This window comes from Trachymyrmex septentrionalis, unplaced genomic scaffold (assembly GCF_001594115.1).
Source record: "Trachymyrmex septentrionalis isolate Tsep2-gDNA-1 unplaced genomic scaffold, Tsep1.0 scaffold168, whole genome shotgun sequence".
In the NCBI taxonomy this organism is placed as follows: Eukaryota; Metazoa; Arthropoda; class Insecta; order Hymenoptera; family Formicidae; genus Trachymyrmex; species Trachymyrmex septentrionalis.
The window spans coordinates 382,518-394,935 of NW_017304842.1; the positions used below are offsets into that span (position 1 = coordinate 382,518).

Sequence of the window (12,418 nt, forward strand, 5' to 3'; positions counted from 1 at the left end):
AATGCTTATCAATAATATATAAAACTTTAAATTTTTTTTGGTGATTATAAAAATAACTTTTATATTATAAAATATAAAAAAACAGGATTAAGTTATTTAAAGTTATGGATACCAAAAGCACATAAAAATAAAGTCAAATTTTTATAAATTTTTTCTTTTCTTATATATTTTGTTTATATTTTCCAGTTTTTTTTAATATACATTAATATATACATAATGTGTTTATTTCTTCAATTCTTAATGAACTAAAAACTAAATAATCTTTTTACTATGTCACAAACAATTCTGTCTTCCAGAAATGGTATTGATGGTGAAAGTATGATAGAAAGTATAGAATTGATTCTTATTGAACATTTCACGTCTCTATTTGTTAGTGTATATGAAGCTGATTTGTATTATAGCCAGAGTCTGTTTTTAAATATTGCAATATGCATATATGCTTTTATGCTAACATTCTATCATTATATAAAGTTATTTACAAATTATAATGCAATATAAAGATAAAATTTTAACATAAATTTAGTCTTACTATATTTGAATATTTAAAGAAGTATCCATTTATTTTTTCTTATGATAAGATTAAAAACCATATAACTATCAAGGAATTTTATATCTCTAACTTGTTATGTAAACATAAATATTACAAATTCAAATATTGTCATTTACACTACAGTTGCATGTTCTTTTGAATATGCCGCAATGTAGGAATAAGATCTAATTGCACCAATGTTACTTTGATTTTAAGTGAGGCTTAAACTCTTTCTGTCTCTGTCTCTTTTTAGCTTCAAAACGAGACAGAGTTTTAAGTCTCGCTTAAAGTGGGTCTAAATAATCTAATATAGGGAATTATTTTATTTTATGTGATGCAAACAGTGAGTGGTATAAAATAATTAGTATTAATGAGATTTTGTTTTTATCTATGATAATTTATCATAAATCAATTTCAGCGAAATCTCTATATATAGCTTTAGCATTTTTTATTCGTATAACTTCCAGCATTTTGACTAAAGCAAGATTAGTTAATTAAATGAAATCTTTAGGGAAGAGAAGAAAACTTTTTTTTATAATTTACTAAAATATTCTTACAATAAGTATTTAACTAGCTTTGTCAGAGATAATGTTATCGTTTTCCTTTCCAAACAAAGAAAATAAGTATTACTTAATTTTTTTAAACATAAAGAAAGCAGCGTTTCTTCTTTTTGAATGAAAAAATAATACTTTAAATACAAATCAATGTTACGATATTTTTCATAGAAAAAGGTAGAAGTAAAAGTTAAAAATGCACAAATACCGCTTTGTGTTGCAGGCCAACGAGTTGGCTGAATAACAAGGGGATATTAGAAAAGTGAAACAGAGAGAAATAGATAGATAGACAAAACATCCGAGCCATGACGAACTCCGCGCCCAAGTTAGATAACGCTAAGGTGGATCGGCAGGCCTCACCGAAGGTCGGGTATCAGTACCAGCACAACCATCATCATAATCGTTCCAACAGTAAATCCTCGCCGTTCCTATACAAAAACGGCCGCCACACGGTTAGAAATGCTAAAGATGGACGGCAAAGCTGCAGCCCGTACAACTCGTCGTCTAAGAGCGCGAGAAATTCGCCACAACAGCAGCAGCAGCAGCAGCATACACCGCAGCAGCAGCAGCAGCAGCTTACACCGCAGCAGCAGCAGCAACAACAACAACAACGTTGCGAGCAGCGCAGTCCGAGCAGTAGCCCGACCAACAACTTCTACGCGGGCGCCAAGTTCTCGGAAACACCATCACCCGCGAGTGTGCCCAAACCGCCAAGTCATTGGACGAGTAGATTGATGGACAGCTGCGGCCAATCGGACAGCGCAAGCGAACACACGAAGCAATTGCGTATAGTGCTAAACGTCCAGGCCTGATACCCAAAAACCAACGTATATACCAGCAACGCGCGAGGGGAGAAGCGGCGACCGTCAACAGCTCCGGAAGAATCAGGTATAATAGGGAATTATCGTCGATAAAATCATCGGCCGAAAAGACTGCGAGAATAAGAGAGACGATGATACCGACGATGATGAGAAAAAAATGTGAAGATTATGATGACGACGATGATGGTGACACCGTGTACGGTTCATATACACACGGGTTTTCGATTTTATCGCGCGAGTGGATACTCGTAATCCGTTCTTTACTCTAAGATACATCCAGCATACAAACTTCAAATCGTATTATATATAAACTATGCACCGCGGGGGGGGGGGAGAGGGCTGATGACGCGATGCATCGGTGCGTCCCGATGCCGCGATCGATGTGTGCGCGCGAGAGATACATTATATATGTATATATATGCGTTCTGGAACTCCCATCACGCGCCATCATTGTGACAAAATGTAAGTAATACTGTATTTTAGATTATCGTATACCGCTAAACTTACAAAAAGGAACACAAGGAGAGCCCCACGTACATACATATATATATTATCTATAACATCCGACACACACAGAAAGAAAGAGTACATCCTCAGTCTGACGAGACGACAGGCGCGGACGAGCGGAGTTACGCTTCGCGACTTTTTGTCAAACGATGGACTTCAATATCGACGCGTTGAAAAAAAAAAAAAAAAAGAAGCGTCCGATGATTTTTTTCGTGACCGCTTTTTCCAAAGCGACTTTTGAAAGCTCGCGCTTCATGCCGTTCTCGAGACAACAACCCGGTGTTCGAATACGCGTTTTTATTATCCCCTCGTGCTCTAATCGTCGACATTAGAGACAAAGATCCGTAGCACGGAGATGCTGGACAAGCAATTATTTAATAGCCGCCCGACTAATGATCGTTATCAGTATACTTCTTTATTAACAGTTTCTTTCGCGAGCTTTATCATTTTGGTATTATGGATTGTAAAAAGACATGGCTTCGTATAAGAGATTTATTTCATGCAGCTTTTTTTTTTTAATTTCCGTTTACTTTTCTTTTTCATTTTTTTTTTGTTGGGAATATTTTTATTTTCTTGCTATTCTGCTACTCTCTGCCAATAGTTACTCTTTACGTGAGATAGGTGTATAAGGTTTCGAGTTTCTTAGTGCGTGTTACGCGAGTGGGTTAATTGAACGTGACCGACATAAGAAGGAAGGTGATCGAGAGAAATTTGAATGAGAGAGGCGAGGGTGGAACGGATGCTTTGTTCGCTTCGCGAATGCATCATGATGATCATCATAATGTATTTGCGGAAAATTCGACCACTTTTCTCGTGCTCTCGATTTTCGGCATGTTTCAACAAAATTAATTAATTGCATGTAATGTAAATTTAAGATTTATTTTTACAATAACACAAAGATAGAGAAAGAAAGAGTGAAGATTTGACAGATTTTTCCGTTGCAAACGGAGTGATCACTAATTTATAATCTTTCTTATCTCGATTCATAAGATTTCAATCTATGCTCATTGAGCATCGCGATGACTGTTGTTATATTTGAAAAATTCAAGTACTAACTATTCCAATGCTTTATTTAGATGTGGATATCGAGGACAAAGACTTTTAAGAGGGAAAAGAACATTAACGTCGTGACTGTCATGATTTAAGTAACACCGGATTGTTTCTTCTTAGAACGCAATCGTAGCCGTAAGAGACAGGATGATGACATTTAAAGGGTAGTACGCGGCTGCGTCCCTAAGGGACCGAGATTAATAAGTAAAAGTATTAAAAACAGGAACAGCCGTTAATGGTAACTTAACCCGTCCTTGAAGAGTTGTCCTTCGTGCGAGTTTCTTGAGATCGTTTTTTGTGCTAACAGGTATAGGAAGAAGGGTAGTCTGAACTTTTTCGTTGTTTACAATGCTTTACGGGCGCAATTGTCATATCAAACTCGCACCACACTTCTATCTATATACTGGACACAGTAAACGGACTTAATATATAATATGGTAACGATAACAATAATATTTAAGGGTAAATAAATAACAATGGTAGTAGTAAGCTAAGGCCTTAATGATATAATAGTGTGGAGAATACAATCGATTTGACATTGCACAATCAAATCGATAGTGTGGTTTCGCCAGTTTAGATTTAGATTTGCAAACTTTAAAATTTGTGTGTTATTTTCGTTTATCATTTTTTTTTCTCTCTTATTTTGTAAGCAAAATTATTTCATGCCACAGACTGAGCAAAATTCTTTGACGTAGTATTTTAATTAATGTTTATTTTTTTTTTTTAAGTTTTCTGATAACATGCAATAATCCTTTTGCAACATTTATATCCACCTATTTTCTCTTCTTACAAATTGCTTTCTTTGGTAGGCGATTAGTCTTAGATAAGAATAAGTTTACGAGACGGGGTGTGAATGTGGGATGAGCGTGAATGAGTAGAAAAACGCAAAATCGATAGAGACCAATATCAAAACGCGCGATTTTGATTTTTTTTCGATTGCTCGCTCCGTATTTGTAGTTTTGTAAGGTGAAAAATCCTCGAACGGTATCTAACACACGGTCGTGCGTTGAAGTAACGATCGGCTGATTTGATCTACATATGACGTCGAAAATTGTCGAAGGAAGACATGTTTCTACAACGGACAGAGAGACAACGGATGTTTGTCAGATGTAAATTGATCGAATGTGCGCGAGACGTTCCCTTTCATTTTTTTTTTTCCATCCTTCTCAACATCGTACGCGACCGGGTTCAAGAGAGAGGAAATCGATAACCTCGGGATTAACATATGCGGAGAGAGTTTGGCAACTCGTTTTCCGTTTGCCCCTCGCAGCTCGATTTACATGCGCAAGAATTACGAATCGTCACAGCACAGTTTTTTTTCTTTTTCGTCTTTTACAGCTTTCACATTCAAAATTTAATTTGCTCGCCGTTCGCGGCGATAACGAATTCGTGCACGTGTCTTAACACGAGAATCGATGAAGGAGAACGAACTGATCGTGTCGGAATTTAATTCTACGTGACCGTACAAAGAGATAAAACGATTAAATTGTAGAGTAGAGTGAGTGCAAATCTGTTTTGCATTACATTACCTTTTTCTTTTGTTCTATTTTTCGATTCTTTTTCTTATTCTTTCGTGGGTTGGACAACGACACATTGAACGATACCGATTAATGTCTTGGAGAGGCCAAGATATCACTCCAGTATTGTTCCACATGTTGTTGGCCAATTTGCGATTGTATTCCAAAACTGTCTTTTGAAAACGTTGGATAGCGTAGTGTATTAGTGCTACACAAACAGGAATTTTTAAGGAAACGGTTTTGGAGTGACGTTATGAGAGTTCATAATACTTCAAATGATGCATATATATATATAATGTGTATGTATTACACAATCTAAATTGAAAATTTGTCGGACTAATTATCGAAATTGTCAAGCTGGAAGCTTGTTAATCTAATATTTAAAGTCTCGATCGGATTGGAACGATTCTAATACGTATCCGCACTTATTTGCACAGCTTCCGATTTGATTTGTGACTGACAAATCAGCTCCTTGGACAGAATCGTATGGAATTGTTTATATCGCGTTGTTTATATATTTTTTGCATTGCTTTTTAACGAAGCGTATTGCATTATTTTAAACGCCATATATAAAATTTGTGCTGTAATTTTTTTTTTTTTAAGCATTTATCTTTTATATATGTTAATTGTTGCTTTTCGTAGACGCTTTTTCCGTATACGGTTCGCGCGAACAGTAGTGATTGTAGGAGCGGGCAAGTTTCTATGAACAATTTTGAAAATCGTTTAATCGTAATAGGCTTTCTACAATAATAGGCTTTCTACTGTTACTTTAAGCTTTAAGGGAAGGAGTACAGAAGTCTTGCATAACGTATAATGAAGATTATACGCAGAAGAAAACGAATCAAAGTTCCTTTATTTCCTTTCTACAAAGTAAAAGACTAGTGATTCTCTTGTGCTTTATGTATGTTCTGTGCTTCTTAAGTCTTAAAAATGGACTGGATTATAGTCGATTAGCCTTTCGATTATAACTTTCGATTTATTAAGACTTAAAGCTTAAATAGTGGTTTATTGTAGAATGTGTGTAAGAGTCTTCGAGTCAGTCACGATAGCTAAGTCAACGTGTGATTAGAAGGAGAGATCTTGACCGATTCAGGGTTGGATATATCGTCATGGTCTCAGAATTCGCAGTAGGTCTTTGGGGCGAGAAAAAACGAATTAAACACTGCCGTCCGGTGAAAGAAAGGGAGACAGAAGGATATACGGAACAAGTAAAAACGTGTGTATCTGTTGTCGCGAAGACGCTTGCGCCAGAATAACAATGTGTAAATATCAGCTGCGTGAACGTGAAAATTGTAGCTTCGATAAGGGGAAGAAAAGGAGTATCTTCCGTAATGTTCGATCGCGGGTTGAACGGTACAAACGTTCTCGTCCTGTTCCTTGAAATTTCAGAAGCGCGTTGCTAAAAAAGATTTGAATATTCGTGTTGAAAGTCACGTGTAATCGGGATTTTCGGAGGACGGTAATGAGCGCTAGACTCGATTTTTTTCTTATCGATCTTTTTATAGCGCGAATGTAGAACCGGTGAAAAAGGATACGCGATGAGAGAGGGAGAGGCGGGGAAAGAAAGAGAGGGAGAGAGAGGGAGGCAAGAAAATGAGGAAATGGAGGAGGCCACGAATGATGGAAATCAATCATTTAACAAAGAGTCGATGGGAAATTAGCTGTGATGATGACTCAATAGTATTAACTTTTAATTGATAATACTAATGATATAAAGTGCATATATATCTATATACGTGTATATATTGAGAAACCATTTAATTGAATGAAACAATTTGATTGAATCAATTAAATCTTTTGTTTGGATATGGGCAAACAAATTCTTTGATTGTTATAACAAAACAATTGTCATCATTATTGATGCTACTATGAAAATTTTGCTGAAACGTAACAGATTTATACAATCAAAAAATTAATATATTGTAATTTTATTTGTTTTTCATATTTCTTGGAAAAAGTTCTAGTCGATAAAAGATAAAAAAATCTTCTTACGAAATAATAAACACAATAGGTATATATATGTCTTATATATTACAAATTCAATGAATAAAATCGGTCAGCCAAAAAATTTTGTTTGATTCAATCAAATAGGTTTCTCAATGTATATACGGGTACACACACATGCATACGTGGATATATTATAGAAGATTTAAAAAACTAGAAAAAAACACAAAGTAGTTTAGGTATGATAAGTATGAAAGTAATGATGTTTATTAGATGGATAAAGAGAAACATTACGGTAAATAAAACGAGCAAAAAGGGAGGGAGAGGGAGAGAAACGGTTTTTTGCATTTTCTCTCTTACTCTTGCTCTCCCTTCCTCCTATGAGAGAGAGAAGAAGGGATACAATATCTGTATTCTTTACGCTTTGATATTAATAAATGTAAATTTTTGATAGTTGATATAAATCGGGGACGCGCTTGGAGATTTGAGGAGAAGAAAGGTAAAAAAAGAAAAGATAAAGAAAGTAGATCGTAAAGAACTCGAGCGTTTTCATCTCACGGCTTTAAAACATGATTCGTCATATCATGATTATAAAACACACACATACAAATATAGCTGATAATAATCGTAGTTTGTAACATACCGACGCGCGTTAAGTCGTCCCGGAAGGACGGGGATTGATTTTTGACGAATTGATGTGAAGTGCTGAGAATACAAAGTGAACAAAACCAAGCTACACGAGTTCCGTTTCAAGGAAACTGATTCCGAGTAAAACAAATTTTCAAGGGGCGTGATAGAAAAAAAGAAGTGATTAATGCGAAAAATAGTTAACGGCAGACGAGGCGTCGAGTGTTTGGTCTCCGTGGATTCACAATCCGATTCAGATCCGAATTTGATTCTATTTGCGCCTCACGTGGTTTTCCGTATTAATAATTATTAAGAAGGTCTTTGTTCATTCGAGTTACGATGATCACTTCATCTGTGTCTTTACTTATTGCTCCAATGTGTAACGAATTAATTAGGGCAGTTTAGATAGTAAAAAGGTTTAAGCTTGTAGCGAAAAGTATAATACAAAGGTTTTAAGGCCTTATATTAAAAGTGAATAAAAGTGTGACTTCTACTTCCTCGAAGAGGTCGAATACATATATTTATCGCGTGGATACCGTGACACGTTTAAGAGAGTCGAAAGTCCAAACAGGGGGAATAAAACTAAAGCAAATCAAAATCGCAGATCCTTCCAGAGTTTATAGTCCTCTTGGATTGTGAAAAACGAGGCGTCTAAGACTGTTTAAGCAAACTCTAAATACTTGATTCAAATTTTTCCGAAACTAGACTTGATCCACTTTGTAGTCTCGGTACTTTATTTCTGACTGAGTAATATGTTTTAGGAGTTAAAACGTTTTTGACGTGTCCTCTCTAGAATGATAAACCACATCAGGCTATGTTCAAAGTGTCCCTCTCAGATATCATTTTATCCTTGTTCCGAATGTTAAATAAGAGGTTGATTTTTTTATTTCTGCACTCTCTGAATTGGTGCACACAGTGCAACAAGTTGAAGTGAAACGTATATTTGTTTTACTTCAATTTATTGCACCGTGTTCACCAGTTCAGAGAATGCAGGAATAAAAAACAGACAGACTTAAGGATAACATGATTTAAGGAGCAATCGGGTGGGAGTCTGAACCAGGGTTGGAAACCTGGGTTTTTTTTTTTTAAAACAACCCACTGGGTTTTATTGGATTTTATTGGGGTTTTTTTGGATTTTTGGGATTTTTTAGGGATTTTTTAAAATAAAATTGATTATTTAATATTTTTTTCACGTAATATTTAGTTTATTTATGATTATTTAATTACATATTTAAATAAAATTAATTATAAATAAATTTTGTAAAAATATAGCGATAAATTTTGAAAACTTAACAAATAGAAAATAAAAAATGTCCATAACTGGATCTTTTAATGCTTAAATAATTCAATATGAATTTGTATATACTATACAATATATATGTATATACATGCATATATATTATACTTGTAGTGGTTTGAACTGCACGCCGAAATTTTATCGAACTTAAAAACGAAAGCAGCTAAACTACCGAAAAGAATATCACAATTGAATTTTAATGCTCAATAGGTATCTATTAAGCTCTTAATATGCTGGAAATCAATAAATAAATTTATTTATTGTGAAAAATATTACTTCGGTTAGGAGTTGTACCCGGGTCTCTAACATTCCGTGCGAGATTCTAAATTTTTAGACTACTGAGGTTTCTATAGTGAAGATAAAGCAAAGAAATAATGACACTACGTATTAAAAACTATATTAACATTTATTTGGATAATTTAATACTTAAAATTAACGCTTAAACAAATTTCTGTTTAAAAAAATTTTTAAACAAAAAGATAAAAATTTTTTTTAATGTTTGATGTTTTATTATGATCTTCACCATTCGAGCTTGTCTTCTCGAAGATATCTGTATATGTTCGCTAGTTTCGTCACTTTTTCTGTTCCAAGCTTATTCCGAATAGGTATCCAAACTAATCCATAGGTTGGAAAAATTCTTTCGAGTCCCGCGCTGCTTGATGGGCACGAATAAAATCTTTTTAAAGAAATTATATTACAGATTTAAATATTACACAATATTATATAATTACACACACACACACACACATACAGGATGTGTAAAAAGTTCCACCCCTTAAATATTTCGAAAAATAAATATTTTTGAGAAAAATGTTTCAGACAAAAAGTTGTAGGATTTAAAAAAATCTATAATCACATCCATTTGACATTGGGTGGCGTTCGCCAGGGTTGGACGGATATGATTAGTAGATCTTTTTAAACCCTACAACTTTTTTCTGAAACATTTTTCTTGAAAATATGTTTTCAAGATATTAAAATTTAAGGGGTCCGGGACTTTTTGTACACCCTGTATGTATTAAAATTGGTATAATACGTTTACATTGTATGAGTCCGGTTAGTTTAATATACCTATATATTCATTAAATATTTATAAATACGTTCCTTTTATGTGTTACCAATTAAAAAATTTATTTTTCTTGTACAAAATCCCAATAAAACTCAAAAAACCCATAAATTTCGGGTTTTTTAAGTGGATAAAACCCAAAAAAGACTCAGAGGGTGGATAAAATAATGCCAATCCTGGTCTGAACGCGTCCTTAGACCAGGACATCTTTCATGGGACAAATCGGATTCGATTATTTCCTAGATTTCTGTTATGTTTTCTAGGGAAAACGGAATAATTCCGATCGGAATTCATTCCGAATAATTTCATAATATGTATTTAGCTTTAGTTTTTTTGCGGAAAAGAAAGAGAAAAAAAGAAAAAAAAACGATCATTGTGCGTGATCCCGGAGAAAAACCCCGGGTTAGAAACGCGAAGGTCACGAGTTTCTTTCGTACGAGGAAAATTCGATAGACGCGGAACGATCCATTTATCGATCAACATTTAATTGTGATATTGTAACGTACAAAATCGCAAAAGGCTCGGGCTTAATTAATAATAAGGCCAGGCAAGACTTCCGAGAGTTGATTATATCATAAAGGCAAACAGTATATAGAGTCGCTTTTACGAGTTCCACAAACGTGCTCGCGCTATGCTTGTCGCGGCACGAGAATCGATAAGAGCGATCGTGTGATCCGGATATTTCATCGATACGTGACATTTCTCCGCAACATTCTCGAGCGGTTGATATTTACCACATTGCTGTCACGAATTAATTTGCCCTTGGCGCAAAATCGAAGAGACTGCGCTTGGTCGTTTCGTAATTAATTTCTTGTCAAGCTTGCAATATTTTTTCGTGGCAATACATGTACAAAAATGCGAAATCTTATTTACGAAAATTAGATTTCGTCTCGATAACGATACTGACTAGTCATTTTTTTTCGATAATTATTATTATTATTTTTTTTTTTTTGACAAAGATGCGAAATTATTATCGTCAATAACTGATTTAAGAATTTTATTATCTGGGAATAACACGAAATTTTCGTGGTGAATCTAAAATCGCAGCACATTCGTCGTTCGAGCATATATACGTACGAGATATAATATAAATTCTAATAGCTGTGTGTGTGTGTGTGTGTGTGTGTGTGGTGTGTGTGTGCGCGCGCGCATATTTTTCTATATCTTCACTTTCATGTTTTGAAAGATTACTAATTCAGTTGATTATATGCCTGTGCCTCTTGCCTGAATTTCTTGCATGATTCATCTTTTTTTTTCTCTCCAATGTGAAGAAAAAAGGAAGAAAAAGATAAACTGTGTATGAACTTTAGCTAAAACGACCAGGCTTTATAGCTATACCTTATCTCTCGCTCGTATTCTATTGAAACGCCATTAAGGAAATAGGTGAGATATTTCGTTTATTCTTTCTCGGTCTTGGGGTGGAGCAAGCAGTAGTAAAAGTAGTAGTATCAGTAGTAGTAGTATGTAGTAGTAGTAATAGTAGTAAGAGGAAACGCAGTTGAAATTTCACGGTGCTTCTTACAGACTTTCCAAAACTTTTCGTACAAATACTTCTTACAAAAGTATACAGTTTTTAAGATGAAGGGAGTCGCTTTGGAACTTTCGTGGAAAATCCGTCACAGAGTTGATCGTTTTCATTTTAAATTAGGCTCTTTCGTGGACTTTCTGAGGAAACTTGTTTCCTCTTTGAGCAGAGATGAACGGAACTTAACTCTCGATGATCCTTTGAGCGAATGGATTAGAACGCATATACAGGCTTTTTAGCAAATGATAACGTTTTCATATAGGAAAGAGTAAATCGTCTTTTTTAACGTATCTTTTATCTGTATTTAGCGGAGTGTACGCTTTTTAAAGAAAATTTTCCAGAAGTTTAGGGACGAACATTTAGCATCGCGTGACGTGAAAGTAATTTTTTTCTAATTTGTTTCGCATTATCTGCGAAAGAATGTTTTTTTTTTTTTATGTAGAGTGGAATGAACAGATCGCGTTTGTCACGACGATATCGAGTCCATTCTCGTTCATCATCGAAGGCTTACTGCACGCAGGAATGAAGGTGAACTTCGAAAATTTTCGCGAATCTCCGCCGTCGGAGGAGAGAACAATGCGGGCACAATTTGAGCACAGGAGAGCGGAGATATTGAAGCTCATCGTGAACGAGACCAACGTGTTCCGGTATCAGAGTTGCCGCGGAATCGCGACTCGTGGATTTCCGGCTTCTCGTTTCACCGTTAACGAGAAGTGTGTGGGCCCCGAGTGGCGATCCGCGAGAGATCTGGAAACCAACCCTTCCGTCACTGTACAAGACTCGCGTACACGCTCACGTCTTATCATACCGAGCACAGGGACACAAACACATAGCCACACACGAAAAACACTGTGTCGATTATTAATTAAATAAGCCTTAAATTTAGGATTAAGAGTTGATAGAGCGAAACGAAAGAGAAGAGAAAGAGAGGAGGAGGAGGAGAAGGAGAGAGAGAGAGAGAGAGAGAGAGAGAGAGAGAGAGAG

At 35.3% G+C, this 12,418-nt stretch overlaps 1 protein-coding gene across 1 annotated transcript in view; it reads left to right on the forward strand.

Annotated features, from left to right (window-relative positions):
* The window catches only part of LOC108746366 (proline-rich nuclear receptor coactivator 2-like), a 4,515-nt gene extending 454 nt beyond the window's left edge, over positions 1–4,061 (forward strand). Inside the window, exon 2 of the mRNA XM_018483097.1 lies at positions 1,307–4,061. Coding sequence (XP_018338599.1) covers positions 1,389–1,895 — 507 coding nt within the window. The 5' untranslated portion in view covers positions 1,307–1,388 and the 3' untranslated portion in view covers positions 1,896–4,061. The remainder of the gene's footprint in view (positions 1–1,306) is intronic.
* The last annotated feature ends 8,357 nt before the right edge of the window (positions 4,062–12,418 follow it).